General features: G+C 46.8%; 1 protein-coding gene across 9 annotated transcripts in view; it reads right to left on the bottom strand.

The window, feature by feature from the left end:
- Nucleotides 1-2,685: 2,685 nt before the first annotated feature.
- Nucleotides 2,686-20,026, bottom strand: part of EHBP1 (EH domain binding protein 1) — a 226,612-nt gene continuing 209,271 nt past the window's right edge. For all 9 annotated transcript variants that reach the window (XM_057423435.1, XM_057423429.1, XM_057423432.1 and 6 more), the window contains 4 exons: nt 11,238-11,337; nt 10,015-10,088; nt 3,473-3,587; nt 2,686-3,328 (listed from right to left, as the gene is read on the bottom strand). In XM_057423435.1, the coding sequence (XP_057279418.1) occupies nt 3,238-3,328; nt 3,473-3,587; nt 10,015-10,088; nt 11,238-11,337 (380 nt within the window). In that variant the 3' untranslated portion in view covers nt 2,686-3,237. The remainder of the gene's footprint in view (nt 3,329-3,472; nt 3,588-10,014; nt 10,089-11,237; nt 11,338-20,026) is intronic.

Below are 20,026 nucleotides of genomic sequence, written 5' to 3'. Positions count from 1 at the left end.
CAGGGCCCCGCGTAACCTCCGTGGAGGCGCAGAGGACGGGTGGGAATGCTTGGAGAAGTTGTGCGGGGGGAGCCGCTGCGCGCCCGCGCAGCTCTGCCCCTTCCCCCGGCACCCCCGTGCGCTGCTCCGAGCCCGCCGTCAGCGGGACCGCGGAAAAGTTTCGGCGGCCGCCTGGGCAGGCGCGGAGGGCGCTGCTGGAGGCGGGGATGTTGCAGGGAGTAGCGGGGAGCGGCGGGGAGCCGGGGGAAGAGGGCTACCGGACACCCCCCCCCCCCCCCCCCCCCCCGTGTCTGGAGACTCGCCCAAACTTTGTGCTTTAAAATAAGAATAAAGAAGCAGCGGCCGCACCTTTACTGCGAGTCCCGCGTTCAGCGGCTGCTCCGCGCCAAGGGGGGCCCGGGAGCGGCGGGGAGCGGGAGTTTGGAAGGGGTTGGACGGGACGGGACGGGACGGGACTCACCGCTCCGCACCGCTCCGCGCAGCCTGACTCTTTCCCCGCAGCGACGGCGACAGCGGAGCGGAGCGACCGGCGGGCGGAGAAGTGGGGAACGCGGAGCGCGGCGGTGCAGCCGCGCGGGCGGCGGAGCGGCCCCGGCCCCGGCTTTTGTTGGGCTCCCCAAATCAACTCCCTCTAATTGCAGTGGGAGCTGAAAGCGAGCTAATGTTCAAAGGCGCTGCCCGCCGGCACCACCAAAGCGCTGGTTTCCTCCTTCCCCCCCATTTTCTTTTTTTTCCCCCCTCTTTTCCCCTTTTTCCCGGGCCAGGACGGAACCGTCTGATCCGGGCGGGACGGTGACGATGGGCCGAGGGGGGCAGAGAAAAGGAGGTTTACAAGCTCCTCCGCTTGCCCACAAAAGTCAGCGACACGGGCACTTCTCCCCGCAACAAAGGCGCCGCGGCCCATTCACAAAAAGCAAAGGGAGGAGGAGGAGGGAGGAGGAATGATTTAGGGGGACAGTTGCCCCCACCCTCCAGGTCCCCCTGTTTAGCCCCGGTCCCTGCGGGGCAGTTCCCGGCAGGGCTGCGTTCCCCCGCCGCCGCCCCATCACTTCTCCCGCCGGGGCAGCCCCGGTCCTGGCGGCCAGCGGCCGCCCCCGGGGGCTCCCTCCCCACACCGGGAGATCTGTGCCCCCCCCTAAACCCACCCGCAACCACCGCGGCTGCCCAGCACCCCCCCTGCGGGCACCTCCCCGCCGGCTCTGCCGGGGCTGCGGGCAGGGCGGGCGCGGGGCTCGCCGCCCCCCGAGGGGTCGGTCCCGGCTCTCTCCGGCCCCCCCGTCCCGTCCCCTCCGCCGGACAGAGCTGCGCCCTCCCCGCTGCGCCCAGGTAAGGTCGGGGCTGCGGGCGGGCGGGCGGGGGCTGGGCTGCTGCTGAGGGGGGGGCAGGCGGGACAGCTCGGGCAGGACACGGGACGGGGGGGCCTTTACGGCCCGATCCCGGGATGGGAGCGGAGGGCACACTCACACGCACACTCCTCACACGCACACACTTATTTTCCCCTCAACCCGGGGGCTGAGTTACTTTTCTCGCGTTAAAGACAGACAAGCACCGGCCCCGCGGGGTATCGGGGTGTGATGTGCGACCCGGACCCCCCCCCCCCCCCCCCCCCCCCCCGGGGGTAGCCCCGAGCTTCGGGCTCAGCAGCTCCCGGTGCTCCCCGGGCAGGCAGCACCGCGGTCTTTGCCGCGCTGCCCTCTCCGCTCCCCTCCGCTGCTCCCCGCGACCGTGGACCTCCCCCCCCCCCCCCCCCCCCCCCCCCATCTGTATTGTTGTGATTAGGCCCAGGGCCCTCCCCGCATCCCCCCCAACTTCTCACGGGACCAAACCCACCGGCGGGCACCGGCACAGCCCGCGGCCCGCCTGCCGCTCACCCAAGGCCGGGCGCCCCGTCCTCCCCGGGTGAGGTTTTGGTGGGAGCGGGTCGCAGTTGCACCCGGAGCCGCCGGCGATGCTGGGGTCCGGGGGTACCTCCCAGCCGGCAACCGAGCCCCTGCAGGGTTTGGGTTCCCTCCGGCCCCGCTCCCCGCGGGTGCGCTCCTTGCGCGGCAGCGGCTTTGCCCGCGCCGGGAGCATCGGCCCCGTCGGGAGAAGTTTCGCTTCCCCCTCCGCGAGCTGCGTTTTATTAAAAGCAAACGAAAAACTTTTCCCTCTGGTGGGTTTCGTTGCGGTACGGGCGGAGCGGCGGGGTCCCTCTGCCCCACGCGGAGTCGGGCCCTTCCCGGGGCCCGGGACCCCCTCCCCAGCCGGCGCTGGAGGGAAGGAGGGAGGGATGGAAGGAGTACCCCAGGTAAAGAGGAACGCGGCAGTTTACGGTAAGAAAGAGTCGGCTTTTATTGAAAATCTTATATATGACTCGGTATTGTAATAAATAAACGAGACGAGCTCCACGAAGGGACGATGCGAGCGCGGGACACGCGTGGGGACACACGACGGGGCGGGAGGGGGGGGGGGGGGGGGGGGGGGGGGGGGGGGGGGGGGGGGGGGGGGCGCGGGGTGGACGCGGCCCGGGCGCAATAAATAACGCGGAGCGGCGGCCCGGGCCCGAGGGGGACGCAGGGGGAGGCACCGGGCCGGTCCCTGCCGCTCCCCGGGCTCTGCGCTGACTCCGGCGGAGGAACCCCCCGAGTAGAGCAGGGCGGCTCAGCTCTGCTCCCGGGGACATGTAAAACTGCTGAAATAAAACACTGGTAAATACAGCACATTTTTAATCATAATAACTGGGGTGGATCTGACCTAACTATAAAATGTAGGTAGCTTATTAAGTATTACATATGGCAGGACTAGATGAAACCGTTCCCAATGATTTTTTTTTTCCTATATCCCCCTCTCTAATCCTATTACGACAAAAACATATTTATTTCAAAACTCAGCCCTCCTCCAGCTACAGCATCCAGGACGCACTTTCTTTCTTCTGCTCCTCCGTACATCTCCGGCACCGCCGCACACACGGGGGCTCGGCGATTCCGTTTCAAAGCCTTTCGGCAGGAGAGCTGAGCCCACACGGAAACCCTGGCACAACGCGAGTTCGCTTGAGTGGAAACCAAAAAACAACGGAGCGGGGCCCGGCGCAGCCTAGATCTGGCCTAAGAAAATGGAAAAAGTTTTATTTTTTTTTTCCCTTTTCAAAACATTTTTTCCTTTTTTTTTTTTTTTGTTTCCTTTCCAGTCTCCTGTCGGCATTTTAAAAACATAAGAAAGAGCCGCGCTGTGATTTTGCCACCGCCGCGGGAAGGCCGCTCACTGGAGGACGCATTTCTCTTCCTTCTTGGCCATCTTGCCTTTGTTTTGCTCGAGGGTCCTCTCCAAATGCTCGTCCTCTTCCTCGGCCCTGCGGAAAGAGGCGGCGGGAGGCGCGGTGAGGGGCTGCGCGGCCGCAACGACACCCGGCCACGGCCACAGCGCCCGCGGACTCGTCACAAACTTCCCGTGGAGAAGGGGACCCCCCCCTCCCCAGCTCGTTCTCCCGACTCACTGCTTCTCCTGGGCGTCCAGGTCCCTGACCAGCGCGTCCCGTTTGTTAACGAGAATAACGAGTTCGTCCAGCAGAAGCTGCTCTCGCCTCTTCTGCGCCTCCGTCTTCTGCCAGTCTGCGGGAGAAAACCGAAACACGCACACACCGGTCAGCGGCTGCCGGGGAGCAAGGCACGGTACAGCCCGGTACGACCCGGCCCGGCCGTGCCGCTCTCCCCAGCGGGCAGTACCGCAGAGCCAAGCACAACCCGCCGGTGTTTCGCCTCCCCGTCACCCGGCCTGGGAGAGCTCAGAGGCGACTTTGGGGTTGTTTGGGTTCCCTGCCCCCTTTATTTGTTTTGTTTCTTTCGTTTTATTATTATTATCATCATCATCAACAACAACTTTTCCTTTCACGACTGTTTCTCCTGGACGGGCACCGACATTTACTAAGTTTTCCCTCCTAGGAGCAAAGCCCCGTTTCCCTACATCCCGGCTCTCTTCTTCGCTAATTCCTCGCTTGCTCTGAGCAGCCGGAGGAATCTCACACTGAGCACCATATGCTTCGCAGTAACTTTAAAAGCAGGTATCAGTTAATTAGCATTTTCCGCTTTGAAGTAAAAATACACTTGCTACAGAGTAGCGCGGGGCCAGCTTCCACACACACACACACACGCACACACACCCTCCCCCGGGCGCTGGCCCGCAGCGGAGCCCGGGGCCGCCCCGCTTTTCCCAAAGGGATTTTTCCCGGCCCCGCATGCCGGAGCCCCCCGGGGCCGCCCCGCAGCCTCCGGCCCTCCAGCCGGTCCGTAAGGGCTTGTCGCTGTCAGTCAAGGCCCGGCCGTCCCCGCCTCCCTCATTAAGAAGGTAAACAATGAAAAGCAGGAGCAGGAGATGATGAGGGAGATAGCAGGACAAATGAGGAGCGGGGAGGGAAAGAGGACACCGGCTCCAAAAAACCCCATAACCCACCGCCGGGAGAAGCCGTCGCCACCGGCCCGGCGGTGTTCCCCCCCCCACCTTCCCCTTCCTCCTTCTCCTCCCCGGCCGCGCTTTCCGAAGGCGAAGGGGAGAGAGGGTGCAGTCCTTTTGGCTTTCTCCCCGCGCTCTCCATTGCCCTGGGCGATCATGTTAAAACTCACATGGCTGGTGCTTATTCAGATAACCCGAACAATGCTCACCACCGGTTACCATGTGAATCTTCACAAACCCCGCAAGAATGCGGTGGTTCAAATCCCCCTGACCCCCCTCCAAAGCCGAATTTATTCAAGACAGCAAACCGCTCAGAAGCTGTATGAAAGCAAGTGGTGCTAGAGGGAATTCAGCCTTGTATTTACAAATTAAAAATTAGATGCATCATCATGCAATAAAGGTTGGGAGAGCGGCAGAGAGGCAGGAATGTACAACCGCTTTTATCGCGCCCTCGCCGTCCGCCTGGGCCCACGAGTGAGTGACGGGTCCCCACGCACGCAGGGAAGACCCCCACCGACACGTGTGTGCGGGCACACTCGGCAGAGGAGAACATGCATGGAAGGCTCTCGCAAGCTGGGAGCCCTTCCCTGAGCATCGGCCTGGCTAGGAACTGCCAAAACTTCTCAGGAGTTTTTTTCTCTTTCTTTTCCTCCTTTTTCTCCCTATTCTCCTTTCTTTCCTTCCTTTCCTTCCTCTTTTTCTCTTTTAAATGTGTTGCTTCCCGTTGCTAAGGAAATGATTTTCCAGGTGTACACAGATAAGAACTGAAGCTACCAGCCAAAATCACCGGTAATCTAAGCCATTCCTCCTGCGACAAAGCTGCTTTAATTTGGGTAGCAACCTTTTAGGTGCTAATTCTCGAGGCAGTCTCTCGAGTTCCATCGCTGTTTATCCCCTTCGCTCCGTCTGGAGACGGCTCCTTTGGTCCAACCCGTTTAAAACACACCGCTCTGCACCTCTGCAAGCCCGAGCTTTCCAAAACCGGAGGGTTTCCCCCATAAAGCCCCTGTGTGTGCAACGCAATCTCAGCGTGACAAAACCCTCTTGCAAAGGGCAACAGCAGTGAGGCAGGCAGAAAAGGAGAGGCTTGGTAGAGAATTTCACCATGGTTTTGCTGCCTGCAGACGTGGTCCCCAACTTTCCCCCAGGTTTTGCTGACGATCGTGTGGAGACCTGGGCTCCCCAACACATCTGGGCAGAGGAAGCTCTGCATGAGAAAGGAGCTGAAATCCACCACCTCTACCTGGACTTTAATTATTTTGCAATTTTGATGGTTTTCACTTGGGTGAAAAACTCTTGATTTTTAAAACTTAACTTTTGCTTTCTCTCTTTCTGTCTCTTTTTTTTTCTTTCCTTTTTCCTTTCATTTTTTTTCCTCTTTCTTTCCTTCTTCATCCCCCACTTTTGCTGTTTCAGCAGCAATTTAAGCTTTCAAACAGCAAACACCAGTCAAAATACTTCAGTGCAAGTTTCGCTCAGTCCTTTATTATTTTTCTCTGTTAAGTCCCTTTCTAAGCACTATGTTTTTTGTTGTCCCATCTTGTAGCCCCGTGGGGTAAATAACGTCATATTAGGACTTCACGGAACAAAACCGGGCTTTTTTGTTCCTGCATTTGTTTATTATTAGCGTTGAAATAAGCTATGGGAAAACTTACTGGCAGAAATATTCCCTTGCATTTTTGTTTTGTTTCCTAGAAAAGGAGCCTGATTCCCCCCCTCATTCCCGCTCCCCAAATACAGTCAAGCAGCAGTTGGTTGAAAGGGGAACTAGTGCAAAGTATTCAAATAACATTTCCTATGTGATTACATTGCGATTCTGTTTTATCCAACAAAACATTGCAGGGCAGCACTTTCAGGAAGCATCCCCACGTTTAAAAAAGCAACTGTGCTCAAGTTTGATTCCTACCTGTTGTGCCTTTTAAGCCAGGATTACCTATAGCACCTGTCACATACAGTTACCCAGCCTGACTGCAGCTCTGGGAAGCTACAATATGGGCTGTGATTAATTTGAAGATTTCAGAATAATACTGTTATAAAAGCTACACTCTGGACAAAAATAGGATTAAGCTCTGAGGCTGTATATGAGCTAAAAGTGTTGAAAGCTAAAGCCCCCCATGCTACCGCTTGCGACAGGCAGTTTAAAATGACAGAGTTTGCTAAATTCACTTCGAAGTAGAAATGTTTTCAATTATTCATCTTCATTGACTTCACATTGTCTTTTTTACCCCCACCCTCTCCTCTCAAACTGATAATTACTTTGAGCAAACAGACGGCTGGTTCCCATAGAAATGCTTTAATAGAAATGGTCGAAAGTTCTCGTAGTAAAACCTTCAGCCTCGCCACTATAATAAATAAGCCCGGCACTTTGATGAAAATTAACACTAGTTTTGTAAAGAGCACATTGGGGGATTGCAGTCAGGTCTTATCTTTAGTTCCAGTCAACTAGCAATCCTGAAAGAGTTTGCATCATCATCAGAGCAGGCCATTTGATAGGATTCTGCTGCTGAACCTAATCAATCTATGGAATACTGTGGCTGCGCGGTATAACAAAGCTAAAATAGATTTACAAATGGGGTTTTAGAGGATAAGCTCCTCCACAGGATTACATATTGATTTTAAATATAAAAAGCTTATCATATAAACCATAACTACAAAAATAGTGAACCTATGCATAAATCCTTTTAGAAGAGCACCCACTTCAAACTATAAGCCAAGAATAAATCAAGATGTACAAAATCCGAAAGAAGATCCATTTCTTGGGCAGAAAATGAACACACCACCCCAAGGTGTGCAAAAATGAACTTATCTTTCCTAAGGAGGCATTAAATCTTGAATGAAATAAATAAAACAGGGAGCGAGAGGAAAGGTGGCTGGAAGTAAAGCATCCCGCCGCGGACGTGGCAAAACCCAGCCTCTGAAATGCAGCACCTTGTTTACAGGAGCCGGCCCCCCGACAGCCAAAATGCCTTTCCCATGGGCGCAGGTCAAAACAAACCAGTAACCTGTATTTTCTTTGGCCTATCAGGCAGGGATTTCAGGCCTCGCTCGGTCAGAGCAGTCTCAGCAGCAGAAAGAGAGGAACACTTTCTAGCCTGAAGAAGGCAGTGCCGTAGCTCTCTCTTTTATCTCTACGGCTGAACAGGGTGGGGGAAATAAAAGTATGCCTTTTTCTACCACCCTCGGTCATTCATGTGTTCCGCGTGAAGTGCTGCGACACTCCAAAAGGCCATTCAGCTGCCTGTGCCTCCATTTTAGCGGTGGCTAAGAGGACACAGGCTCCACATCACTGAACATTATAACGGTCAGCACCTCCAGACGCCAGCGCTGCCACACGCTGCCTGCGCAGGCAGGGCAGGCCGGCCGCCAATAAACTGCCTTTATCTGCCATCAGCAGGCTGCTACCTTCTGCAAGGCTCTCTCTTTCTCTTTTTTTCCCCCCTTTCCTGTCATCAACCAGCTAAATAAATCGGTGGATAGATTTTTAAACAGCACAGTCACGCGTGGAAGAGTTACAGCAATTTACCAAACCAGTAATTATCACCTTTCAAAGACTTTTCCCTTTCAGTTCCAGTTTGGGCTGGTGTGTTCTACCTTCCTTTTGGACAAACAAACCTGTCCTCTCCTGTCACAGATAGATTTTTTTTCTCTCCTTGCCCATATATTCCAGGTTCGGAATTGGTGCCGGTAAAAGTGAGATCTGTCTTTTCACCTCTTTAACAGAGACCAAGCGCTCACTAGCAATCAGCTAAACGGCCTTGGAGCACTGTTCAGGCAGCCCATGCTTCTTTGGGGAAATCACATTATAAATGGTGTGGTTTTACTGGTGCTTCCCAGAAGGTGCTTATTGGCACCCCAGTGTATGCTGGACACAGAAAGCAATACAGTGCTGACACACACATCAAGAGGCGCGGTGTCACAAATGTGTATCTTGTGGGTTTGCAGTCATTTTCTTGGGAGAGTTTCTCCTTTAGTATGTTTCTTGGGTAAATGCAGATAGCTGCTAAAAGTTCTCACAGACTAATAATAATCTTACCGAGGGTTAAAATGTTAAATGTGGACTTTGCTGTATAAATAATAGAAAGAAATCACCGAACTCCAGCACTTTGGTTTTCTCCCTAAATCCCTGTTTATGATGTCACCAGTAGCACACACAAAAATAAAGGAATTGAAAAAAAAAGAGGACTTTCGTGGGTTTTGGTATCCTTCTCTGAACTTATAAAGAAGAAAATAAAGGAGAGATTTTTGTTCAAGTCAAGCCAGTGTGTGAATGGCACGGGCTGTGAGACATTCAAAGGCTGCTGCTAGGATGTTCCAAGACAGCAAAAGGAAGTAAGAGGCAGTTAAACACTGAGATTTTGGATTTAAATACAGTATCTGTTAGCTCCTCTCTGGTTTTAAAGTATTTAATGTTTTAAATATTTAACTAGTATGATTCCCAATTAATCCGGCCTGTCTCTGCACAAAGCAATGTGTATATTTATGATTCAAGTTTATCCAAGAATACAGTGGAAGTAGCCTTATGCAAAAAAATATATCCACAGATGGAGAGATATGAAAAAGCTACCTGAAACCTGCTGCTTTTTTCCTACAAACTTATGCTCCCAGCGAAGTCTCCAAACTAATTAGAATTGATTTATTATGGATCAGGTACCTTATCAGGTGAAGAAAGAAATTACCATGGACAGTCAAAGGGTTGAGAGGTCAATACAGAATAGCAAAATCAATTTGCATTGATTAGACAAAAGGTCCATTTTACAGAGCCCAAAGGATTAACTTTAAAGCAAACATCTTTGAACTATAAGACAGCATTTGTGACTGAGAGGTATAAGCGGTGCAGCATTAGAAAACACTTAAGATATTTAAATAAGAAAATAATGCAAGCAATGGTTTAAGCTATCTGGATGTTTATTTTTTATTATGAATCATCCCCAGGATTATTGTACAATTCACTTGAAAGCCCTATGGAAAGGATGCAATTGTTTCATTTATCCCGCGTGTCAATCTTCCCGTGAGTTTTCATTCAGGTAAGGTGACTAAACTCGGGAGAGTTGCAGAGAAGGGAGAAAATCTGTGCAAAGGATTGCACTAATCCTGGTGTTGCTTGCGATGAAATATTTACTTGGCAAACGTATGAGACCTCTTTTTTTTTCCCAGTGAGATACTGTTGTAACCCAGATCAGAAACACTAAGAGGAAGGAGGCTCCCTTCTGCGGGTTACCCCTTCCATTTTCTGCGGCACTGAAAGCAGCTCAGTGCTGCAGGAAAGCCAGGAGAACACGACTGCAACAAAAGTAATAAACCCTGGACAAATATTCTTTACCTCCTCCTTATTTTGTTTTCAAAGTTTGTTCCAATGAGACAATATTTCTTTGTCCCATACATTAAGACTTTTATTTTCTCCCCCTGAATACAACTTAAGAATGGGACTGCAGATCCAGCATATTCGCTGTGTGCTATCACTGGAAATGATGTAAATACCAGCATTAACTCTTAACTGGGCTCCAGAAAAGCCTCCCTGTTTTGTACATTCAGACAGCCACCTTCGGCAGCAAGCATTTTCCTTCCCTCAGTACCCAGCATTGCTCTTACCTTCAATAGCGAGCATTGCTCTTAGCTCCCGGTTCAGCAGTTCGTAGCGCCTTTCTAGGTCATGTTCTTTTTCCCTAGGCAAGTTGCAAAAGTTCATCAATATGTTAATTACTAAATCATTAAACACTTAAAAGAACCTTTAACTCACATTGATTTTAGGACTCGCAACTGACTTTTCTCTTTAACTTTAAGCTACTCCAAACAAATGATACACAAACTTAAAACCTTGCTCAGGTGGCGTATTCATTCACAGGGCTTCTTCATTTTCTGTAATGTTGGCTTTAATTCCATCAGTTTAACTCTATTGTGCTACAAGACGTAATTATTTAATATTCATCCTTGGAAGCGGCTGCTGTGGAATGTCCTAAGTATAAAACATTCCCCGGATCTAACGAACAAATTCCAGCATCAGCCTATTCACCAAGATAATACGACACTGTAAGTATTATCCTATATACAGTCTGCCCTAATGAATAGTGAAAATTAGACAAGGGATTAGAAAGTTTAATATTTTGAAGGTAGAATCTTCTGTCAAGTTCAGACACGGCAGGAAATACATGAGCACAGGCTCTTCCCAGGGAAGTATGCAGGCATCTACACTAGGTGGCATTACTGAAAGAAATATAACCAAACTGAAAGGAGCTGGAAAAGAAGCACGGAGGGCAGAATGCCTCTAAAAAAGAGCAGCATCTCCCCCCTTCCTCCCTGGTGCTAGCCAGAAAGTTTATTTGTCCTTACTTTGCAGTATCAGTGCATCATCACACTGTGACTGATTCACTAATAACCTTTCAGCAGTCCAGTGCTGCTGAACTACCAATGATGGGATTGAGGATTTCTACAAAGCAGGTAGTGACTCAGATTTTGCTCTCTCTCCAGTCTTTACCTGTCACATCTGAGGCACACTCCAAATCTATTTGTGTGTTTCTAAAATGTAATTTTATTCTACTGCTGGGCCTTTGAAAATGTAACTGTGCTTAATATCTCTTTTTGTTTCTCACAGCTCTGGCTAATCTTGTGTCAGTGCATGCTTCTCATTTTCAAGTCTGAAATATGAGAAAGGCAAGTTACTCTGTGAGTTCCACAAAGCATCCACACTACTCACTTTTTCAGGGAATATTTCTGAAGTCTAATGGGATGCGAGCAAAAATGTTTTGCATCTACCTGATGGGTAAATATTCCAGCAAATCATCCTTTTGTAAACACATGTGCTCATCCATACTTACAGAAGAGAAAGCTGGTTCATTCGTCTTATTAAGGCATTCTTCTTATTAACCAGCATGAACCATTCCTGCATCATAGCTTCTTCTTCTTCTGTGTTTCTTCCTGCAATCAAAAGAATTTCATTACTTAAGTGGTATTTCCCAAACTGAGCTATTAATTTCATTTTAGGTATTGGAGCACTGGTCTCCAATACCATTGAGCATTACCAGGCATACTCTCAAACGGTAAAAATACCCTATGACTACAAGTCCTGCTACACAATCCTGCTTGTTCCATAAATAAATCTTTGAAAGCAGCTGATCTTCAGCATCTATTTTAGTGTTCTTTATCATGCTCATACCCTAACCCAAATAAACACCTTTTTAAAAGTACTTTATCTTTTAAATTCTCCCAAAAGAGCTATATTGTTGCAATGTTCCCAATGAAAGAAAACCTTGCTGCTTGAAGATGCCTGGTCATCAAAGGCTTCCAAACACAAAAACAATCCTTGTGGGCAAGATCTACTCCACCCATGCAAACCCAGCACAGTCAGGATGACGTGGCAGGGATCAAAGTAACTGCAGAGAACTTGGTAATCCTGAACCCTTGGCCAAGGCATGGGCACCTGTGCTTATGGCTAATCTTCCAGATGATGCGCTGGAAAGAGCTGCTTCTCTTCTCAACCTGCTATGAAAGGGAACATCTGCACAAATACAAGTGATTTTGGGGTCTGGGTGCCTAAGGGTCCTCGTATGAGTATTCATGGACAAGCATCCTTTCTCCCCGCCGATGTCCATCACTGCGTCCCAGGCATGATGAGGATCGGGACCTTCATAGCCTACCTGCAGGCAGTGCTACGCTCTACCAGACTCTGTAAGACTCCCTGTTAGCACATCTGCACCATCGGGGGGAAAGGCAGACAAGCAGCTTCTTTGCACACAGCAGGGCCATTCAGCCGAATTCCACTCTCTCTGACCTCAGAGACTAAGAGAAACCTCACCAAAGTCCTATGTGAAGACTGTGCCTCTGTGGTGACCTGCCACTCTCATCTCTCAAGTTGAGCTGAGGAGCAAAGTTTACATGGTCCTCATTGAATTATGAAACTCACATATTTCTCATGGTTAAAATTAATCTGGGAAGAAACTTGCAATATGGCAAAGGAACGGAGCTGGGTCTTCTGAATGCTGCCCCCAGCTCTGACACTGCTTCCCCGGGAAACTGTGGGCAGATCTCTGAGGAGTTTCAGTGCCTATGTGTGTAATATGGGGACAATCACCAGTACCCATCTCGCAAGGGTGCTAAAACTTAGTTCTTTGGTGTTTGCTAAGTGTTTTGAAATCTCGAATGCAAGGTGCTGGTATGCTCGGGGAAGCTATCTTTACTAACTTAAACCACAGGATCCCTAGTTGCAGAAAAGCAATTTCCAGCACCAGAAGCTGGAAATACACCAGAAAAAATATTGTTTTGCTCTAAAAGAAAGCTTTCAATTTCTGGACGGGAGCGTTTGAAATGCTTGCACGTACGTGCCTGCCATGCACATGTTCCCACCCCGATGCCACGGTAGTGTGCAAGCCCAGATCTGCAGGGAGAATCACCTCCTCACCTGGCTATGACCCTGCTGCGTGCAAGGGAAGGTCACCAGCCTTCTCCAAACTGCCTGATCCTCCCCACTGTGGCCTATGGGCTTTGTGCATCCACACAAGGGAAAGAAAATATGAACAGGGAAATGGGTCAGCTTGGGGTGAGCTGGTGGACCCATGCAGTAAGAATACGGTACACCATCTGGCATGTTCTCCTTTCTGATGTGAGACATCCCTCCATATTCACTTATCACCCTGGGAAACTCCTGGTTGACAAAACTGTTCCTGAAAGCATGCTTTTAGGGTACATGATTTGCTAGCAGTGAGATGGGAAGGGCAGAGCATCCTGAAGCAGGGATGGCCATGCAGCCCTTTTCCAAGCAGAAGAAGCAGAGTCCAGCTTCTGGATGACTGGAGCAATGCAGGAAGAAATTTCTCATATAGAAATGCTCTCCACCAAGACCTCCACTTCTGGTTTTGTGCAGACATTATTACACCATGGCATTTACAATAATATTCAGCAGTTCAGCACTCCCCCAAAGAGGATTAAAATGCATAGGTATACTTTGCTGTTAAGTTACAGATCAAAGGTGCTGCTGTGTTGGTCCATCTAACAGGGTCTGCTTTTAGAAGTAGAGGGTAATCAATATTAAAAACCTTTTGTTGGCATGCACCAAGTAGCTGAAATTTATTTAGGGGAGAGGGCAATAAAAAGGGGATAACTTGTTCTTTTTAATCTGCAAAATGACCAGTCTATTCTGTGACGCACAAGACTGCCACATTGCCAAGCTGCTGGTGAAAAAAGTTCTTGTAACCAGATATATCTGGCTATTTTTTCATCAATTTATGACAGTAAATTTGTAGGTTTTGGGGTGGTCTGGGATCTCCGGCTAAAAGGTGCCATTATAAATGCAAGCTCTTGCACGCCTTGAACAAGAAATGGGAGACGGAAACGTTTCAAAGGAGTCTGACTCAGTGGTGGACCTGAACTTGAATTTCACGCCATGTAATCTCAGGGTAAGGACTCAAACTTGAGATAAAACCTTCTTTCTATTAACGCATTCCTCCTAAATAAAGTTAGCTGCAACATATAACGAGAAAAGATGCAGGTAAAGCTTGGAGCTGGCGAGTCCGATCTGAACAGGTGCCTCTTGCTGCCACCAAAACACACGCACTATCCATGGAATAGGCTGGTTTAAAAGTGAGTTAACAAAGTCTTGATTGTTTTTACAGAATTTTTAATCTGTTTTTGTATTCGCTTTGGACCCATGTGATGCCCTGACACCGGTCATGTGATATCGGCTGCGATAGGCACAAATCCCCGGGCAGCAACAAAAGAAGAAAGAGTAAAAAAGAAAAAGCTGAGAAAAAGCTTGCAATTTGGAAAAAGGCCAATTGTACCCCGGCGAAGGCCTTTTTGATCAGTGAAATGACACATGTGTGAAATAGTAATAGCAGTCAATGCTGATATTTTATGTGTTGACCATCAGCTTTTAAATTCTTGCGCACGGAGCCGAAACAGATTCTTCCCAGGCAAGCAAAATAAAGATGAACTCCCATATATAAGAAATCTAAATAACTCTTTTCAGCAAATGCATTACTATTAGAGCATTACTACTTGCCCCCCTGCCCCTGGTGGAAGGATGCACACGAAACACTTTCAACAAAGAAAAACTGAGTGTTGCCACTGCAGCGCTACTGCAAGGCTAAATTCATGTTTGCAATTTCGAAATAAAAAATAACAGAAAAAGCCTTTTTTCAACACAGTTTCACTCTGCAAAATGCTGCTGCTGCTGGGGAGGGGCTTGTTTCCACTTTGCAACTGTAAAAGAAGTATTGAATTGACTTGCTATGAATGCTTGAAAATTAGAATTGAGAAAATATCTGTGTTGTTCTCAGGGGAAAAAAAAATACTGTACAGAATATTTAAATGAAGCAAAAACCATGTTTGGGAACAAATCAATCCCATGCATGCAAACCCCTTATCTGGGCCAGTACAAGATGATGAAAATCTATTAATAGCCCACAGATCTTAAACTTATATTTTTTCCACAATACATGCATTACACTATTGTTTTTGATAAAAAACAACAACAACAACAACAACAAAACCCTTTTAAAGCTAGTAAGTTGGACCATTACAAATTAATCCTGACTTTAATAACTGGTTAAAGACCCCTTCAGCTTTATAAGTAACAAAAAATATTAAAGCCTGTGATCACAGCGAGCTTTTCTCATTTCTCCTCTAACCATTTGTTATTTAATCCAATACTAGTAATCCAATTTGTCCATCAGACTTTTAAAGGGCAGAATGCAACTTCCCCAGCTTAGACACTTTTCAAAGTACAATATATTTTTCAAATGAATGCTGGATGTTTCATTTTTTCCCCAACTGTTCCTAGCTCTAATGTATGAGGAAAAAAAGAACAAGATGAACATTGTTCGTACTGATTAAGTAAGAGCTCATTAAAGAGCTGTCAGTGCCGTACTTTGAATATGCATGAAGCATATAATCAGATCTAGTACCGTCACTAGAGGAGAATACGGTAAGTACAAAGGATTGATTTAATTACTTAGAGTGGGCTGTGGTGGTAAAGCAGTCTTGTTAGCGCAAAAAGAAAAGGAGGTTGTATTCTGGCACGGTTAGGGGAAAAAGGCAGTTTTAGCTTCTGCCACAATACCTAATCTCAGGATAAAGCACTTTACATTGTAGCTTAAAATGAAGACTGTCAGTTTTCTAAAAAGACCAGAATTCATCTTATCTTGTTTAACCTCATCTGGTTAACTATCTAGCAGAACATATTTATTCTCTTTAACACGTAATTATGCTTATACCTTTTTATCCTATAGTTCAATAATGACTTCTGAAAACAGTCTTCAAATAAGAGCGGGTAGTGCTGCAAACATCATATGCATGCAAAACGCTCGGTAAGAGATTTGAAAAATGCAGAAGCAGAAACTAAGACCAAACAGTCAGTACACGCGCCTTTATGTGAAAAGTCAACACAGCTTTTAATGTTGGACTTTATTATTGAATACGTTCTGAGGAGGCTTCTGGGAAGGTTTCTCTCATTTATTTTCTCCCTCCACCCTCTTCCTTTCTGCATCACCCCCCCTACTTTTCCTTTTTTATTATTCAATTCATTCTTGTTTTATTCTTCCTCTAGGAATCCAGGGGAATTCTCTCACATCAACTCTCAGTGCCATTTTCTAATTTCATTGTCTGTCTTGAGTGGTGAAGGATGCGTGCTCTATTCTTCTCTTCACTTGACATCTACCAGAACCCTCCTCAATGATTAGGAACGAGCCCAACACCAAGCCTGGAATAGCACAAGACGCTAAATTCTGCCCTCAGATACGAGAAACTCCTAACTGACTCTGGAGTTGTGATTCTGCACTGCAATAGCTCTTGTGCAGGATTCAATCAAGGCTGCAGTGTAAAGTTTGGGGATTTTAGCCCTTACTAGGACAAATTTTAATGATAGCCAAATTAATGATAGCCAGAAGTTTAATTACAGCAAAAAAAAAAACAATCTCAAACCCCTTTCTTTTCTCCTGTGGTTCATCACATGTATTCCAACATCATTTTCCTGACTGTAATTCAAAACCAACTTGATCCAATTTTCATCTACAGTGCTCAAGAATTACAAGCGTGTTTATCTGGTACCATTTTTTTGAGAGCAATATAAACGACTAGCTTATTTTAACATTGTACAGCTTCCAGGCAGTCTTTTCAAAATACCTTTTCCTTCACATTCTTCAGGATTTACAAATGGATTTTTGTTTACACTGAAAGCTAATTATTTGCTAAATATTTAAATAAGAAGCATCTTGACAAAAGTCTCTTCTGAATCCATCAGAAAAAAAAACTATTTGTTTTCTTTTTTTCCTTTCCTGCTAAAAATACTTCCAAACCCACCCCTTCTGCTCAGCCAGCTATCAGTACGTATATGTACACTTAGACCCATTATTTTTAAGCCGTTTGGGCAGCCAGTCATTAGATAAACCTAATATGGATTAACATAGTAAACCTGTACATTGCTAAGAAAATAGAGAAGAAAGTGCTACGAAACACTGTGAATACTGCTTAAAAGGAAGAAAAAGCAGCAACATGCAGGGACAAGATTAGTTTACAGTGTAAATGGATGAACACAGTAACTCCTCTACACTTTATTCCATCGTAAATCTGTCAAGATAAGCCAATAGATTAATATTTTTTTAAAAACCCTTAAATGTAAATGTATTGAGCTGTTGTGCAAAAACGAATTACAACCTGCGGAAGGTAAATAATAAAAAGGTTTCTATCAGCATCCCAAACCAGCCCATTCAATCTGGCAAGAAATAACAGGTTTACAGAAATCACTCCGTATGCTGTCTTAAGCAGTAATTGTTTTTAAATTTTATTTGCACTGTGTATAGTGTGTGTACCATGGTGTCATGGTTAAACACAGACACCTCCCCATGTCTCCCCATTTACCTCAACAGAACTACATGAAAAACAACCTACTTAAGAGACAGCCCATTCTTCACCCATTTGCTGATGTTTACACACAGTTTTAAAACAGAATAGAAGAAGCTTTCTTCACTCAACACAGTTGGGTGAAGAGGCCAGCAGGAGAATGCCAGTGCATGTGAACTAGAGTGGAGCCAGTAACTACAAAAACTGGCCAACTTTGCTCCTCTTTCTGGGCTATTTGTTAGTTGAAAGAAGCTAGATGACCACCTAGAGCAGTCCAAATGCCAGCAAATCCCACAAATTTAACAGGAAGGTCTTTTGAAAACGTTCCCTACTGCCTTTATTTGCCTGCTGGTAAAAAAAGAAGCTGCATTCACCCAATCATGGGGATGAGTTTTTACGAGTTTCTGTATTAGGAGTGAGCGGACAGATTGGCTTGTTTACCTGAAGGAGAACATGAATAGCAAATAAAGAATAGTTGTAGGATGTGTCTCATCTTGTCTCATAAGAACCTGGGGAAATTCACTGAAATTGAAGGTGGTGTGTTTAAAACCGATAAAAAGAATGATCTTTCCTCAAAGCCTCATCATTTACCAGTAGAACTCGTCGCCACGAGGCAATGTTGAAACTAAGAGCTCAGCAAGAATTAAAACCAGGTTGAATGTTGAATATGGAAAGGCAAAGCTCTTGCAATAAATATTCAAACAAACAAAAAAACACAGGAGGCAGGAATTGGATCTTCCTGCTTTAGGACATGAGCTAACCTTTAATTTTTAGAGGTTAAATGAAATGTTCCCTAGGGCCAGGTTAGCCTGTAACTGGCTCCTGCAGGGTTTCTTGCTCCTGCCTGGGTTCAACCTGTACCTATCCCTCTATGGGATGGTCCTCTGGACCAGACCATGGGGCTGATCCACTGTGGCAATTACAGCTTTACTGAAAGGAAACATGGGAAGGGACAAGAAACAACGCTGGGTGTCTTATCTGACTAACCTCATGTTGCTAACAAAGGCTGATGGAAGGTCTCGAACCCTTCCAAAACCAGCGTTGGACTTCCCATTGATTCTAATAATCTTCTCATCTCACTCCCTATGAACAGCTAATACATGGACGAGCTCTTGTTTTTAATGCAAGTTACTGAATTTAACAAATACTTAAGTAGAAAAGCTTATATTCACAACAGATATTCTTTGTAAGGGAGCACTACATGAGACCAACCGCAAAATGCATCCGACACAACTGAAAGCTATGGTGCAGATTTTAAAACAACTAGTGTTTTTCACTGAGTGAAACTGAGGCATCCCAAAAGAGATGTGTTTTCAGAAAAATCACCCTCCTCTGCTTTCAGAGGACCACCTTTGGTGGAAAAGCTCTGAATTTTTGTTAAAATAATTCTTGCTCCACCTTGAGCTTCATGTCTCCCATTTCAGATTACTATGCCCAGCTTCATCCCAGAATACAACTTCCTTTCATGGAACAAGGACCTTCTCAGTTATTAAAAATCACTGAAAATGAATAAGAATAGCCACCAAGAGATAAACAGGACAGGACCAGTTTATAGATGGCACTGTAGAAGAGCTAGCTAGCACATGAAGCCCTAGCACAACTTTCCAAGTCTGAAATGGATGAGAAAATGCCTGAGGAACATTAGAAAGGCAAATTCATGGCCACTAAAACTTGCTGTCTGAGAACAGTTGAGAAGGAGACATTGATGTCCACACAATGGAGTCTCATAAAGGTAGGTAATGACTGCCAAGAATCTGCCAGGCAGAGTTACATTGCAGTGCATTGTCTGACTCTATTTCAGCCCCCCAAAGTACTGTAACCCTAATGAAACAGAGCTACAGCTGAGGGAATGCCTTTATCACAAGCACACATCAAATTAGCCTAATATCAAGCAGGAAACTTGTAATTTCTTTGGTTTCTGAAACATAATAAATCAGAGAGGCTATTTAAAATTTTGAGAGCTGTGTAAACAGAAGGTCAGGGTTCTGACCACATCTCAGCACGTGTGAGGATTTATTCTACCTGGAGTGGGACTGACTCACAGGAGGACAAACATTTGTGGCCTGTAGTCTTGGCAACCTAAAATTATCACAGAACTGAAACTTCCACAAAAGATGAATTGCCTCAAAGATTGCTGATTTTCTCTACATGATGAGTCAACGCAGTGGCCACTAGAAAATAACAAAAAATCAACAGAGGCAGAATGCTTGGGCTTGATAAAGATTATGAATATATTTTAAATGTAGAAGCGTCAAACCAGACCAAGAAAAGACACAGTTTATGGCCCAAAATTCAGGCAACAAGAGATGAGATTCAACTGAAACATCTGGAGAGACTCCAGCAAGAAAAGTGATGCATCCTGCCTTGAGGACAGTGCCTGCAGGGGTCCTAGCACTGAGCAGAACCAAGGCATGTCCTTTATCCCCTCTGGTATTTTTTGTACCCAAATTTTCTCATGTAACACAACTTCAGAAGAAGCACAGGCTTGGCAAAAATATTCAACAGCCCTCTGCTTCCAACACAGGAAACACGCACCATTACCTGATACACTCAAGACTTTGAAGCTATGGAAAAAACAGTAGCTCACACTTGGAAATCCACCAAGAAGGTGATGATGGTCTGGCAGATGATGATTTCACTTACAGGCTGACAAGCAGAGTTGGATGCTTTGTTATGAGTGAGAGTAATTTCTCTATGGCTCGTAACTACTCCTTGCGTCGGTTGCCTGTTTACTTGGCAAGCGATGGCTGGGCAGGATTCTGAAGTGACAGAC

This window comes from Pezoporus wallicus, unplaced genomic scaffold, assembly GCF_028554395.1.
Source record: "Pezoporus wallicus isolate ANWC-B61680 ecotype Strahan unplaced genomic scaffold, APGP_CSIRO_Pwel_v1 contig_4191, whole genome shotgun sequence".
Lineage (NCBI taxonomy): Eukaryota > Metazoa > Chordata > Aves > Psittaciformes > Psittacidae > Pezoporus > Pezoporus wallicus.
The sequence above is the reverse complement of the archived record's forward strand: the minus strand, read 5'-3'. Positions and strand labels throughout refer to the sequence as shown.